We start from the raw sequence: 15,824 nt of genomic DNA, 5'->3' as shown, positions 1-15,824 counted from the left end.
ACTGAACAGTGTTTCTACATAAATATTACAGCACATTTTGTGTTAACAGTAACACAAACCCACTGAACACAGTGTTGTGCCTGGTTAGTTCACAACCCTCAAAGACTAGAAATGTTCTAGAGGGAGAACTTCAACTTCTGTTGCCCAACACTTTTCCCAGAAGAGGCCTTCCTCCCCCGTCTGTATCGCCAATCTTGTCAAAACAGAACTGAAACTGTGTTCCTTTGTGGTTTTGTTCTCCTTTCGTGGTGCTCTTAAGAGCTTCTGTACTGAATGGTTTCTGAAAAAAGTGAAATGAAGGCAAAGGATAGATTAAAACACTTCCATAGGCTCCCATCACCCAAGGCGATATTCAGCAGACTTTCATGTTCAGGAGATATTTGTAAGATTAGATACAAGATAATTCACTTGTATAGGAAAGGAGAAAGTCAGAGAGAACCAAGCGACCTCCTAACAACCACCTGGAAGAGCTGGTCGACCCTAAAACGGCCCCCATCAGATAAACAGTACTGAAAGCTTTGATGTCTGAGAGAGAGGAGAACATCAAGTTGCTTCAGATCTGAAAACATCCACAGGTGTTTCTGTCCATCCTTCCACTGTGAGAAGACCACTCAGCGCTGTGGGTCTGAAAGGACGTGTAGCTGACCAAGAAGAACCTCACTGAGAAAAGGAGACGGACACATCAAACAAAGAAGCTGGACGATGGACTGACCACCCCAGAGTCCAGACCTCAGCACCACTGAACGGGTTTGATCACTTCAGAAAATACAACCAGCTTCTCAGACTGAGCTTTGGGGGCGTGTCTGCAGGTTCTTTGAGGAGCTGAAAGTCAGGCTCCTGAGAAGAACGGAAGCTGGGATGAAGGTGAAGAGACTCACTGACTGAACAGCTGAGAGTAGAGTTAGTCTTTGAAGCCCTTTTGACAACCCTGGGCGACAATATCTCTGCTGTCGCAACAAAACTGTGTATCATTTTTGTTGTTTTTCAGTTTTTGACCTGTGGTTCTTTACATTGTGGGTAAATTTCATGATGAATGGACCAAAAGAAACGTCCCAAAATGACTTGGAAAACCTTCTGGTTCCATTGACTTCCATTAAAGGTAGTGTAAGTTTTTCCTTTTCCTGTGAAATCACCATTTTGGAGACACGAGGTTTTGTTCCGACAGCAGCGAGACGTTTCTGCTTTATTCCGATACTGGGAAAGAGTAACTTGTCCTTAATGGTCAATATGCCTGGAAGCTGGGTAAATAAAGGGGTCTGTGACTTTTACACAGCACTGTGTTTCTGATACTGCTGGAAAACCTCCTAAGAGTTTAACTCTCATGCTCTCAGCTGCTCACTCGTTTCAGTTTTCTGTAATTGGTGGGCAGTACGTTAACATTTTTTCCACTCCCTGGAAAAATGTCTGGCCTCGCCTCCAACACTGACTCTGTCTATCTTACGTTCAATCTAAATTATTTGGTCTGACCTCATGGTCACAGCTGCTCTAGGAAGACACATAAGGAGGGGATAAGCAGGAGAACCTCAGAGGAACCTTTGAGGATCAGAAGTTTTGTGTGTGATCATTGGGTCTGGACCCTTTCTGCATTCCCTCTTTGGCCCACTTTCGGTCTTCCCATCCACTGCGGAGCGTCTCCTGTCAGGATGTGCACTGCAAAGTGTTCACGCTTCATCGCCGGATCATTGTATCCTCTGGCCTTCATCTCCATGGTCTGTAATGTTCTTCTGTTCTTCCCCGACTGGTCAGTTAAATACGTGAAGGATGACCGTCTCACCCCAGAAGTGAAGTACATGGGGGGTGTGGTTGGAGGGGGAGTCATGGTGAGCTTTTCTAAAATAATTCTTATTTAATTAGAAGCTAAAAATATTCAGAAAAGCTGTAATGAACTCGTTATTTTCGTTTGGCAGCTCGATGATAGACGGGAGCTGTTCTCATGAAGTTTTATCCAACTTTTATCTGGAAAAGTAGATCAGACCAGTCATACAGATTTTTCATTTTTGGTGTAAAAACTTTTAAAAACGTTTATGAACATAATTAAGTGTTTAGTGCCGCGTTTAATTGGGAATTACACCAAAGCTGAAGATGTTGTTTGTAGAAATATATCAGAATTTTATCTCTCAGCTGCATAAGTTTGAAAGAATTTATGTTTATATCATCTTTATTCGTTTTCATGTTTTGCTCATCAGCGTTTTCTCACTACATCACCCAGCAGTGCATTATATAAATACGTCATATCGCTGCTGCCGGAAGAAAAACTCGTATCTCCATTTTTGTAGTTTTTTCAGTTTTTTATTTACTTTGAAAATATTTGTTACTCCTTACATTGTGTGTAAATTTCATGATGAGTGGACTAAAAGAAATGACCTAAAATGATGAGGAAAGACTTCTGGTTCCATTGACTTACATTAAAAGTAGAGTAGGTTTTTTCCCTCTCCTGTAAAGTCATCGTTTTGGAGATGCGAGGTTTTGTTCCGACAGCAGCGACTTGCTGCGTTCGACTGACATCGGTAAAGTTACGGAAATGGAACTTTAGCTTCCTCCTCATTAACATTTCTGAGCTCTCTCCAATGAAATGATGAGTACATTTAATATCTAGAACCTGTTTGACGCCTCGTGAGCAGGTTTATTGTAGTTCTTACCGTAATTTTCAGTGCTTTTTATTTACATTTCGTTTTTGGATTTCAGTTTGTTTTTAGAGGTGCGTTAATTGTCCGAGCTTTGTCTTTTACCTTCTGAAGAATAGGTTTAGTTCACTTCTGGTTTGGTTTGGTTTTAATATTACGACGAGGCGTCTGATGAGAGTAAAACGCCACAGTAGGCTGAGCTCAGCTCGGCTCCAGCGTTCCTTAAAGACCAAACACAGAAACTCTCGTTCGCACACTGAAAAAACTAAACCTGAAGTTTTGTCTTCAGGAGTTCTTTCGTTTTGATAGTTTTTGTTTCTCACGCACACTAAGCCGCTTCACCTTCTGGGGCGCGGGGGTACTGGAGCCTATCCCAGCAGACAGACAGACTCACACCTAGGGGCAATTTAGCATGTCCAACTGGCTCGGACTGCGGGAGGAAGCCGGAGTACCTGGAGGAAACCCACACAGACACGGGGAGAACATGCAAACTCCAGCAGCACTGCTGTCTGATCCACTCACACCAGCACAACACACGTTAACACACCACCACCACCACGTCAGTGTCACTGCAGTGCTGAGAATGATCCACCACCCAAACCGTACCTGCTCTGTGAGGGTCCATGGGGGTCCTGACCACTGAAGAACAGGGTAACTATAGAACTACAGAGTGCAGCTATACGGTCAGTGGAGCTGATAAAGTGGACAAGGATGTGGTCATAATATTATGTTTCATATCTAAACGCTCCGTTATCTTCATCACTGCTTTCCAAACCAGCTGCAGCAGCTTCAGCAGCTGGAAACTCTCTGACGCCGTTTCACACGAGTCTCCGATGTGGACTGAATGAAGAATGAAGGGTTTCCGGCGTGATGGTCAGTCCTTAATGATTTCCTCAGTGTCCGTCGGTCAGTCTGCTTAGTACATCTTGCCAGTCACATTTTAATGCCATACAGTTTGCAGAGGCTCAAAATGTTACCTGCCCCTTTAAACTCCACTGAGCTGGCAGCAGATCTGTTTCTCTCTCCTACAAGCTGCCAATAACTCAGCCTGTTTACACTGTGTCCAGGGAATGACCGTCATTCTTAGAATGGTTATGAAGTGAATGTGGAGGAAGGAAGGGTGGGTACTGAGTTACTGTCAACCTTCATAAATGTTCTGGGGGTAAAAAAATACCCTGGATCAACGGAACCTTTATTTTACGTCTAAATCTAAAATTTGACTACATTTTTTTCACAGTTTTTAATCTCTCTCACTTTTTTTCTCAGGTTTTAGTCCTGGCCCTCTTCGTGCATCTGACTTTAAGGCAGGGATGCTGTGCTAACCGCTGTGGGGTGAGTGTCAATTGAACTTCATGCTCACTCCTTAGTGCACACTACAGAAGACAGTCGCCCTAAATCCCTTTTGTCTGCATGTAATCTGTTTGGATGATGCTCTGCCTCACATGCTCAGCCATCACATGGCATCGGAACATAGGACCACACAATAGACAGAGAGAGAATTGTTCCGATATGCTCATATACTAAAGTGTTTTCATGGAGATGGAGACAAAAAGTATGTGAATAATTGTTTCCCAACACATTTGAGGGTGTGGCTGTGCAAACCAGCTCCAAAGAAGCTGAGACAGCGTGTGAAATGCAAAGAAAACAGAAAGCAGTGATTTATAAACCCAAATTGGCCTGTTTTTAAACCAGAGCAGTAGATATTGAATTTTTCATCTGCTTCTTTGTTCTTTGTAAATATGTGCTCATGATGGCTAGAGATGCACCAACACCACTTTTCCCCCTCGCCGGTCACTGCGTCCTCAAATACAGAGTAAGACTTTACTCTGCATAGTGAATATCTCAGATCAGCAACATTCAGAAACACTGCCGACTTCTTTGGGTCCGAGCTCATCCGAAGTGGACTGATGCTCGGTGGAAACATGCATTGTGGTCCCTCGAGTCGACCTTTCAGATAGTTCATGGAAACATCTGTTCCCTGGGCCAAAGAAGAAAATGACTATTCAGGTTGTTACCAGTATAAAGTTCAAAATCCACCATCTGTCATGTTGTGGGTGGGTGTGTTTTGGTGGGGGGGTAGTGGTAACCTGCACATCTGTGAAAGCACCATTTACACTGAACACATTTTGGAGCAACACATTGCTGCTGTCGCAACAAAACCTTGTATCTCCATTTTGGTCATTTTTCAGTTTTTGACATAATATGAAAATACCTATTGTCCTTTACATTGTGTGCAAATTTCATGAAGAATGGACCAAAAGAAACGGCCCAAAATGACTTCTGGTTCCATTGACTTACATTAAGAGTAGATTATGTTTTTTCCTTCTTGTGTAAAATTACCATTTTGGAGATACAAGTTTTTGTTCTGACAACAGCGATATGCTGGACCTTTGCTTTGAGATCTTTCTGGACCACAAATTGACCTGAACAAGCTTGGCCTCCTGCCCCTTCTCCTTCCACAAAGGCGCGTTTTTTACAAGGAGGGTTGTTATTGGTAATCCTTGGCTTGTTGTTAAGGAAGCACCCCATGTTCCTGTAGGGACAATCATGTTCTCATAAAATTGATAAGATCTGTTACACAGGAGGTGAGATCACCCAGGTCTGTTCCTTTTTCCCCAAAGGCTGCAGAAGTCTGATATTCCCAATAGAGGAAACACCTTTACTTTACTATGTTCAAAGTTCCTCTTCTTGTGTTGTAGATGTTCCTGTCCATCGCCTTTGCAGCACTTGGTGCAGCTGGCGCCCTCTACAGTTTCGTAGTGGCCATGTTAGGACTGGTAAACGGACCCTACTGCAAATATGCATCGCTTAACTGGGGAAGACCTTTTAAGGGCAGGTAAGAAAAACAAAGTGTGTCCTTAGAGACCGAGACAGTCAACACACACGTCTTCGCTACTGTTGATGAAAATAGAGGTATAAATACCATTGATTTCAGAACTGAACGCCTCTTTTCCCTCTCACTCTCTTCTCTCAGTTCTGAGTATCTGACTCAGATAGACAAGTGGAGCACATGCACAGAGCCGAAAAACGTGGTGGAGCTCAACGTGGGTTTGTTCGTCACACTGGTGGTGGTCAGCAGCCTGGAGCTCGTCCTGTGTTTATGCCAGATGATTAATGGCCTTGTTGGCTGCATCTGTGGAGCCAACATATGAAGGCAGACACCCGAAAAAGCCTTAAAAGCATGTCAATGCCATCACATACCGCCAAAAAACCTGCATCGCATACGCTCTGCTTTATGACACAATAACCGAAGAAGTGGGAGCTGACAAGTTTCCGTCTAGAGCTTTATATTTATCAAATTGTATTCTATTTTCATATAAACAAACAATAGACATCATTAACAAACATCAAATAAACATTACAATAACGGTATTCTTTATTAATCTGATGGTTTGGTATTATAGTGTACAGGACTCTAATGGTTTATCAGGTGTTCTGATTCCAGATTCACTTGATGGTTTCCTAATGGGATCTTAAGGTGTTCCACAGGAAACTACTGGTTTCTAATGCTTTTAACCCAAATGATTTCAATGGTCATTCAGAAAATGCCCAATCAGCAAAATTCAACTTCTGGACAAAATGTGCACGTCAGTGAGATTTGCTCACTGGTGGACAGATTCTGCTATTAGTCCAATACTTTCCCAATAAAAACCGCACCGCAGCTTCATAATTAGTCTGCTTTACTTTTGGGGTTTAATGAGTGTTGTTGTGACTTTAATGCAACATTATTTACCTGTTAAATTTACACTGTCCTGTTCTGAATGCTGTGTTTTTATCCATTATTTAACTGTACAGTGTTACTAAAATAATGTGAAATATATGAGGAGCAGTTCTGTATGTTTGAGCTCATTTTGTATCTGGTTTATATGGTTTCAGTTCTCTATGTTTTTGTTATTAGCACAGAAGCTACAGAGAAAATGTGAATATTCATGGATATTTAGGTAATACAGCAGCCGGAATAGCCTAATTAGCGTTATGCTAAATCGAGATTATAGTTCACTTTGGCTGCTGCATTTTGAAGACATTCGTGTCTGTTTTTGTGTTGCTGTGGTGAAGACCGGTCTGTGTATGTTGGTTAGTTTGAGGTTCTCTTTGTGTTTTTGTGCTAAGGACAGACGCAAAGCGCGATGGTGGATGTTGCTTTTGTAGCGCCACTGTTTCGCCACTAGATGGCGACAAATACAAAGTTAGAAACCCCTCAGAGCTGGAACTCAGCACGTTTCGCTCAAACATTCAGGCCACAAAACAAAACGACAGTTAAGTTTTGTAAATCTGTCGAACTTTAGCTGGAGATGAAAAACATTAGAATACAGGAATTATTACTATTATTAATTATTATTATAAGTGGTTGTAGTAGTAGTAGTAGTAGTAGTAGTAGTAGTATGAGTATTAATAGTTGTAGTAGTAGTAGTGGTAGTAGGAGTAACAATTACTAATACAAATACTAATAATAGCAATATTATTTATAGAGTACGTTTCAGAGTAGCAGCAATCAAGTAGTAACAAATAAAAAAATACAAACAATAAAATGAGGGAAAAAACAAGTTTAGACAGCAGAAAAGGTCTTTTTATGTTTTCTGTAATTTACAGCAGAGATTTGCTTAAGGTGAGTATCTGCAGATCTAAGACCACATGCAGGAACATAAACAGTCAGTGAGGCATACAGAGCTTTAAAAACTAGTATAAGAACTTTAAAATCCATCCTAAAGACCATTACCGGTTCTTCAAGGGTTCTTCAGTATAGAGAATGGTTCTATAAAGGACCATGAACACTCAAATACCCGCTTACATGCTTAAATGGTTCTCTGCATGGTGAGGTGATTTTTCAGATTGATGGAGGGTTCTGCTATGAAGAACCATCTACAGCACATTCTCCATCAATCTGAAGCAAGCAAGCAAAATGTATTTATACGGCGCTTTTTACACCAGGTGTTGTCACAAAGCAGCTTTACAGAACAATCAGTGTTACAGAGAGAAGAGAAAAGAAGAAAGAAAATCCGGGTCCGAGCCCCCATGAGCGTCGCCAGCGGCGGTGGCAAGGAAAAACTCCCTAAAAGAGGAAGAAACCTTGAGAGGAACCAAGACTCAGAAGGGGAACCCGTCCTCCTGAGGTCAACACCAGATAACAAACATTATTAGTATGAAGTTTTATAGTAAAGTGGGGAAAGAGAAGATCTGAGGGTGAGGACTGCACAGCGCTGTACAGCAAGAAGCTCAGTGGTGGTCAAACCGGTCCAGAAGGCTGGTGAGCAGCGGCACCAATCAAGGCAGTAGAGGCAACAGCATCAGACGCACAGGATGGGCAGCTGATCAGCTCGGCAGAGAAAGGAAAGAAGAACACAGAGTCAGTTCTGTAAAGAGTGGCTGACCACAGATTACAGTATAACAGAGCAGCAGAGACTCCAGCAGGTCCAGATCTGACAGGGAGACTAATCACCAAAGGCTCCACTATACAAATAAGTTTTTAGCCTAGACTTAAAGACTGAGGCTGAGTCTGAGTCCCGAACATTAACAGGAAGATTATTCCAGAGCTGGGGGGCTCTGTATGAGAAGCTCCGCCCCCTGATGGAGCTTTATTAGTTCTAGGTACCAGTAGTGAGCAGCACCTTGTGATCTAAGTAGGCGTGTTGGTTCATAGTGGGAGAGAAGGTCACTCAGGTACTGAGGGGCGAGTCCGTTTAGAGCTTTACAGGTCAGTAATAGGATTTTATAATCAGTGTGAAATTTAACTGGTAACCAGTGCAGGGCTGATAAAACTGGGCTGACCTGGTCAAACTTTCTGGCTCTTGTGAAACTCTGGCTGCAGCGTTCTGGACCAGCTGAAGCTTGTTGAGGCTTTTGCTGGGACGTCCAGACAGCAGGGCATTACAGTGTCCAGCCTTGAAGTAATAAAAGCATGAGCTAGCTTTTCTGCATCCTGTAGAGATCATGCATTTCTTAATTTAGCGATATTGTGGAGATGCAGGACGGCTGTTCTAGTGATATTAGTTATAGGTGCATTGAAGAACAGATCAGCGTCTATCATGACACCAAGACTTTTAACAGATGAGCTTGATGAAACTGAGAGATTGTTAAGTTTTAGTGTTGAGTTAATAAGTTTGTTTCTGGCTAATTTTGAACCAAGAAGCAGGACCTCTGTTTTATCTGAGTTAAGTAGCAGAAAATTGTTTGACATCCAATCTTTTATGTCTGAAGAACAGTTTCACCATGCAAAGAGCTAATCAAGCACGCAAAGGGTTCTTTGAGTGTCCATGGTTCTACATAGAACCATTGTCTTTACTAAAGAACCATAGAAGAATATTTTAAAGAGAGTGGAGTGTATAAATTAGTGTTGATGTCAATGAGTCTCTCTCTCCCTTCATTCCAGCTTCCTTTCTGCTCAGGATCCTCACTTTCGGTTCCTCTAAGAATCTCCAGACACGCCTCCAAAGCTCAGTCTGAGAAGTTGGTTGATGATTTTCTGAAGTAATCAAACTTATTCAGTGGTGCTGAGGTCTGGACTCTGGGGCGGTCAGTCCATCGTTCAGCTTCTTTGTTTGATGTGTCCGTCTCCTTTTCTCAGTGAGGTTCTTCTTGATCAGCTACACGTCCTTTCAGACCCACATCGCTGAGTGGTCTTCTCACAGTGGAAGGATGGACGGAAACACCTGTGGATGTTTTCAGATCTGAAGCAGCTTGATCTTCTCCTCTCTCTCAGAGATCAAAGCTTTCAGTGCTGTTTATCTGACGGGGGCAGTTTTGGGGTCGACCAGCTCTTCCAGGTGGTTGTTAGGAGCCACATTTTCTCTGGAGCTTTTAATCAGTTTTTTAACTGTTATGGAAACTTATTTCACTTATCTTCCTTAATAACTTTTACTTAATGTCTGTTTTGAGTGGAAATGTAATAAATGAAGGGTCTCTGGTTTTTGCACAGCACAGTATGTAATACTTTACAGTATATAGTGAGTGTATGATGGTAAAGGGAGTGTGAGTTTGTTGGTCAGGCAGGAAGGGGCTGGGCGTGTGGTGCCAGGCACAGCCGAGCACATAGCTGTAAACCTCTAATCCACACAGCAGGAACACAGTGACTGTTATGAAGTATTGTATTTACTCCTGTCATTGTCTGTGTTTGATTACTGAACAGGTGCTGAACTCACTCCTCTGCTGTTGTGCTCACACTTCACTGCAACACTGTAGGGACTCTTATTTGACCTCAGATGTGTTTGGCGTACTTTTCGAGCTTATCTCATCCACAGCATACACAGAATCAACATACAACCCCTTCATTTATTATGATGGTTATGATTGTTCTTTACTTTTTATTGTCCTTATTTTTTGCTGCGTAACTCGTCCCACAGTTTGAGATATCAACACCGCTCCAACTCCACACTGTCCAGTCTGACTGTGTGAGGCATGCTTGTATATGGCTTTTTGATCAGATGCACCGTTTCCCTGTCGCAATGGAATTTAGCAGAGGTTTTTCCCATAGAGAATGAATGGGGTGAGAAATCTACTGAATTTCTGCCTGACCAAACAACACCGTTTCACATACACTATGTCAGGGCAGGCCCCTGAGCACAGTTGTTCTGACCTGCACTCATCCGTTTGTCTTTTTTCCATCCCTCGTTCCTCCCATAGACTCCCATTCATTTTCGGCTCCATTACTTCTTTGCCCGACAGACACCAAAATGCATGTCCTCACTTAAGGCAGGTCTTCAAGCTCTAATCCACAGCCATCCTGACCTGCACTCCTCTACGTGTCATTTTTTCATCCCTCGTTCCTCCCATAGAGTCCCATTCCTTTTAAACAACACGTAGCTACCATTTAGTGACTCCCTATAAATGACTTAAGAAACATCTCATACACTATGGCAGCCACAGGGGACACCAAAGTAACTGCCTAGCAACATCTTAGCAACCACCGGGGATACCATAGTAACCACCTAGCAACAACCTAGCAGGAAGTGGGAACCATTTAATCTGCTCGACCACTTTGTGGTTTCCTCCAGAAGATGCACATTTCTAGTTTGATGAACAGCCAAATCAGCCATTCAGCACAAATTCATTTCTCAGGCAGGAGAAAAGAATGGAAGCTGTAACAAAGCTAAAGAGTGACACACTGAACACTCACACAGCTGACAGCAGACTTAGGTGATTAGGATTCTGTGTCATTTTCATTTAAACATGGTTTTTCATGAGGCTTAAAACTCGCACTTAATGACCGTTTTGAGTGGAAATTAAACAAATGCGGGGTCTCTGACTTTTTCAAAGCGCTACATGTCCAGTAGAGTGTGAGTGTGGCATGTTTGTGTGTGTTATTTATGGGTGTAGCTGAGCTAATCAGTAACTTAGAGCTGCTCTGTAGAAGTCGTAGACAGTCCTTCCTCAGTTTGGAGGGGTCAGTTAAACATTAACTTCAGTAAGGAATTCATCAGTGTCAGGTGTGGCCCTCACTATGAGCACTACGACATACAGTACTAAAAGATGTGTCACCAGCCATAACAGACCACCCCACACACAAAGCACCCACGCATACACTATAGGGCCAAAAGTATGAGAACACCTGACCATCACACCTGTATGAGCTTGCTGGATGTCACATTCCAAAAACATGTGTATTAATATGGAGTTTCAGTTAGACTCTCTCCTTCCTACAGCCAGAAGATCTTAAATCTAACCTCATCACAAATACAGTCTCTTAGATCAAAGATCTACAGTAATAACAAACATACAATCTCTGGAGTGTATATATATATATATATATATATATATATATATATATGAGACACTACCACAACTACTATTACTACTACTACTGCTATTACTACTACTACTACTAATAATAATAACAATTAAGGATCCATCAATACCAATATTGATGTTTCCGCATGTAGTTCTGTACTACCAATGCTACTACTCCTGATAATAATAATAATAATAATAATAATGAATGAGGATGCATATATTCTGAAACTGGTATTGCTATTGCTATTTACTCATACTCATAAAAATGTACCTATACCAACATTCCAACACAAGCTGGTACCGTGTGGTGTTAGCCGAATGTAGCTGCTGCGCTAACAAAGGAGGATCTGTTCACTCTGAAAAGAGTTACTGACTCCATCACAGTCGGAGAGAACGAACTATCCTACCGTGAACATCAGCACCTGTTTTTATCGTCAGTGCTCAGTGTTAGCAATGCTGCTCAGTGTCTCAGCATGTTTGCTCAGTACTCAGTTATTCTGAATGAATCAGCTTTATTGATAATGGTCCGTAGACAGAGCATCTGTAGAGGCTGCGTTTTCCGTAGCAGGTCAGTCAGATGGCGTGTTTCATAGTGTGAATCTATAAATCGTAGCTTTGTCTAAACACGATAGTCTATTCAAACGTAATGTGAGTCACCAAAGAACAAGATTTCTAAAATCACACAGTGTCTGTCTGGCTTTAGAGGACATTCAGCTACAGCTCAACCAGCCAATCAAAAGACTCCAACAAGACGGAAAAACTGGAAGTGCGAGCTCCTCAGGTGCGTCAACCTCGGATGTGATTCCTGCTGTCACTGTGCTGCTGCTGAAAGAGACACATGAGGATCAAAACTATGAAACCTACTTTACTCACAGCTTCACAGAAGAGCTTTTCTGATGGGGGAACTTCACCTCCACTGCAGCGCTGCTTGATCATAGATCACTAATGTAGCATAGCAAGCTAACGCACTTCATTAACAATCAGATAGATTTAATTATTTAATGTAATTTGTTACAATATCTGACTTGGTATCAACAAGTATCAAAGCCTATGTATTCATACTTGGTCTGAAAAAAATAATAGTGTAGATGCATAATTATTAATAATAACAATAACGATACATTCTCCTTTAAATAAAGGTCTCTAAATAGAACAATGAACACTCAAAGAACCATTTGCATGACTAAATGGTTCTTTGCATGGTGAAATGGTTCTGTAGATTGATGGAGAAAGTGTTGTATATGGTTCTCTATGGCACCAAAACAGGTTCTTATGTTGTTACAAACTTGACATTGTACAAAACAGCAGAATCCTTTTTGGTGCCATGTAGAACCCTTCTCAGAAAGGTTCTATATAAATGCATATACAACATTCTGCACCAATCTGAACTAGCTCATCATACAAAGAACCATATAATGTAATCTGAGTGTTCACGGTTCTATATAGCACCATGGCTCTGCTAGATTCAGTCACACACGGAGACCCTCTGTATACACTCTCTTAAAGTTTAACTGAAGATCTGAGAGGCTCTTATCTCTGTTTGTTCTTTAGTCCTCGCTTCCTCTGCTCTGGCGGTGTCTGGAGTTGGAAGACACTCGCACACTTCCCATAAAAGGATGAAGTTCTGCTTGTGTCATGTTCTTGTTTCACTGTCCAGTTTACGTGCTGATGCTCATATAAACTGACCATGATTTCACCAAAGCCTGCAGGCAAAAAAATGGAGACCCAAGGTTTTCCTTTTTCCGACAGCGGCGATGTATTGTACATATACAGTATGCAAAAAGTATGCAAAAGTTTGAGCGCCCCAGGTGAAACAACGCTTTATTGATCTTCAAAGTGACACGTACTCAACAGAGAATATACTTATTCATCAATATCAAGAAAGCTTATTTCCGCCGCTTGTATTCGCGATCACGTTCTTTCGGTCATTACCCACAGCTCATGACCATAGGAGAGGGTTGGGATGTAGATCGACAGGTAAACAGAGAGCTTCGCCTTTTGGCTCAACTCCCTCTTCACCACTACAGTCCAGTACAGTGACCGCATTACTGCTGCCGCCTGTCCCAGCCTGCGGCCGATCTCACGATCCCTCTTCCCGTCACTCGTGAACAAGACCCAGAGATACTTAAACTCCTCCACCTGGGGCAGGTCCTTTCCCCTTACCTGGATTGGGCATGCCATCCTTTTCCGGGCCAAATATAAGAATATACTTATTTGGAAAGTTTAACATCAGCATAAAATAAAATACCAAAAAAACATAAAATAAAAAACCACCATAAAACCATAACATATACAAGTACCACATAACCATAAAATATAAAATAGGCCATAACTTTCGCACAGGTCACATTTTGTGTTACTTCTTATTCCCCTAATGTGTTAAATTCAGCAAATAAACAGTAATTGTGCGTTAAAACATGCTCTCAGTAGAGGACGTGTTAGTAAACGTCCCTGCCTGCGGTCACTCAGTTTAACTGCTCTATTTATTCGGCTTTATCAGAGATTATCAGTTTGCAGGGGGAGGGGTGTTACTGTTACTCGGCTGTTACTGTAAAACCTAAATGGACACGTCGTGGCTGCTTTCACCAGAAGTGATTATGACTGTACGTATATGTATTCATAATATCCCGTGCTGCCGTCATTCCTGGTTCTGCAGGACTGAGAAACAATGGTCTAGGTAAACAGCAGCAGGTTTAGAGCAGGCCTGCCTCGACAGAGCCAGAGAGACTCGGCTTCAGCTAAAAGCCTGTCTGAACACAAGAGTCTTCACGGGAACAGTAACAGCACCATCAATGGCTGAGTCCCTCATTTCATAAAGGCAGTTTAGCAATAATTCATACATGGATGTAACTTAGTTATATGAACTAGCTCACCATTAGCACCACAAAATCAAGTTTCTGGGGTGTGAGTCTGAGTCGAGTGTCTGAAGTGTGAGTCTAAGTTGAGTTGAGTCTCTAAGGTGCGAGTCTGAGACAAATCTCTGAGATTTGAGTCCAACATGATTCTCTGAGAAGTGAGCCTGAGTCAAATGTCTGAGATGCGAATCTGAGTAAAATTTGAGTCTCTGGTTTGCAAGTCTAAGTCAAGTCTTGAGTGTCTGAGATGTGAGTTTGAGTCTTGAGTCTCTGAGGTTCAAGTTGAGTCTATAGGTGTCTGAGTGAAGTTTGAGTCTCTGAGTTGTAATTCTAAGTTGAGTGTTGAATCTCGAGTCTTTGTGATACATGTCTGAGTCAAGTCTCTGAGGTGCACGTCTGAGTCAAGTCTCTGAGATGCAAGTCTGAGTCAAGTCTCTGAGGTGCAAGTCTGAGTCAAGTCTCTGAGGTGCAAGTCTGAGTCAAGTCTCTGAGATGCAAGTCTGAGTCAAGTCTCTGAGGTGCAAGTCTGAGTCAAGTCTCTGAGGTGCAAGTCTGAGTCAAGTCTCTGAGGTGCAAGTCATGTTTGAAGTCTCTGAGGCACAAGTCTGAGTTGTGTTTGAAGTCTCTGAGGTGCAAGTCTGAGTCAAGTCTCTGAGGTGCACGTCTGAGTCAAGTCTCTGATGTGCAAGTCTGAGTCAAGTCTCTGAGGTGCAAGTCTGAGTCAAGTCTCTGAGATGCAAGTCTGAGTCAAGTCTCTGAGGTGCAAGTCTGAGTCAAGTCTCTGAGGTGCAAGTCTGAGTCAAGTCTCTGAGGTGCAAGTCATGTTTGAAGTCTCTGAGGCACAAGTCTGAGTTGTGTTTGAAGTCTCTGAGGTGCAAGTCTGAGTCAAGTCTCTGAGGTGCAAGTCATGTTTGAAGTCTCTGAGGCACAAGTCTGAGTTGTGTTTGAAGTCTCTGAGGTGCAAGTCTGAGTCAAGTCTCTGAGGTGCAATTCTGAGCCAAGTCTCTGAGGTGCAAGTCATGTTTGAAGTCTCTGAGGTGCAAGTCTGAGTCATGTTTGAAGTCTTTGAGGTGTAAGTCTGTGTCATGTTTGAAGTCTCTGAGGTGAAGTCATGTTTGAAGTCTCTGAGGTGCAAGTCTGAGTTGTGTTTGAAGTCTCTGAGGTGCAAGTCTGAGTCGTGTTTGAAGTCTTTGAGGTGCAAGTCTGAGTTGTGTTTGAAGTCTCTGAGGTGCAAGTCTGAGTCAAGTCTCTGAGGTGCAAGTCATGTTTGAAGTCTCTGAGGCACAAGTCTGAGTTGTGTTTGAAGTCTCTGAGGTGCAAGTCTGAGTCAAGTCTCTGAGGTGCAAGTCTGATTCAAGTCTCTGACGTGCAATTCTGAGCCAAGTCTCTGAGGTGCAAGTCATGTTTGAAGTCTCTGAGGTGCAAGTCTGAGTCATGTTTGAAGTCTTTGAGGTGTAAGTCTGTGTCATGTTTGAAGTCTCTGAGGTGAAGTCATGTTTGAAGTCTCTGAGGTGCAAGTCTGAGTTGTGTTTGAAGTCTCTGAGGTGCAAGTCTGAGTCGTGTTTGAAGTCTTTGAGGTGCAAGTCTGAGTCGTGTTTGAAGTCTCTGAGGTGCAAGTCTG

The 15,824-nt window shown here is 42.4% G+C and overlaps 1 protein-coding gene across 1 annotated transcript; it reads left to right on the top strand.

Moving 5' to 3' along the window:
• The first annotated feature begins 1,433 nt into the window (after window positions 1-1,433).
• Window positions 1,434-6,468, top strand: LOC108411997 (transmembrane 4 L6 family member 1-like). The gene is made up of 4 exons (XM_017683833.1): window positions 1,434-1,820; window positions 3,891-3,956; window positions 5,324-5,460; window positions 5,599-6,468. The coding sequence occupies exons 1-4, from the start codon at window positions 1,644-1,646 to the stop codon at window positions 5,774-5,776; spliced, it is 558 nt and encodes a 185-aa protein (XP_017539322.1). The 5' UTR covers window positions 1,434-1,643; the 3' UTR covers window positions 5,777-6,468.
• Window positions 6,469-15,824: the final 9,356 nt, after the last annotated feature.

The sequence above is a fragment of the Pygocentrus nattereri genome, chromosome 23 (genome assembly GCF_015220715.1).
Source record: "Pygocentrus nattereri isolate fPygNat1 chromosome 23, fPygNat1.pri, whole genome shotgun sequence".
In the NCBI taxonomy this organism is placed as follows: Eukaryota; Metazoa; Chordata; class Actinopteri; order Characiformes; family Serrasalmidae; genus Pygocentrus; species Pygocentrus nattereri.
Note: the sequence above shows the minus strand (reverse complement) of the source record. Positions and strands in the feature narration are given on the sequence as shown.

Bases quoted from the DNA above. Each gene is read 5' to 3' on its own strand.
- LOC108411997 (XM_017683833.1), top strand. From the start codon at position 1,644: ATGTGCACTGCAAAGTGTTCACGCTTCATCGCCGGATCATTGTATCCT. The intron at 1,821-3,890 runs GTGAGCTTTTCT...TTTTTTTCTCAG, and splicing joins TGGTTGGAGGGGGAGTCATG to GTTTTAGTCCTGGCCCTCTT. The intron at 5,461-5,598 runs GTAAGAAAAACA...CTCTTCTCTCAG, and splicing joins GGAAGACCTTTTAAGGGCAG to TTCTGAGTATCTGACTCAGA.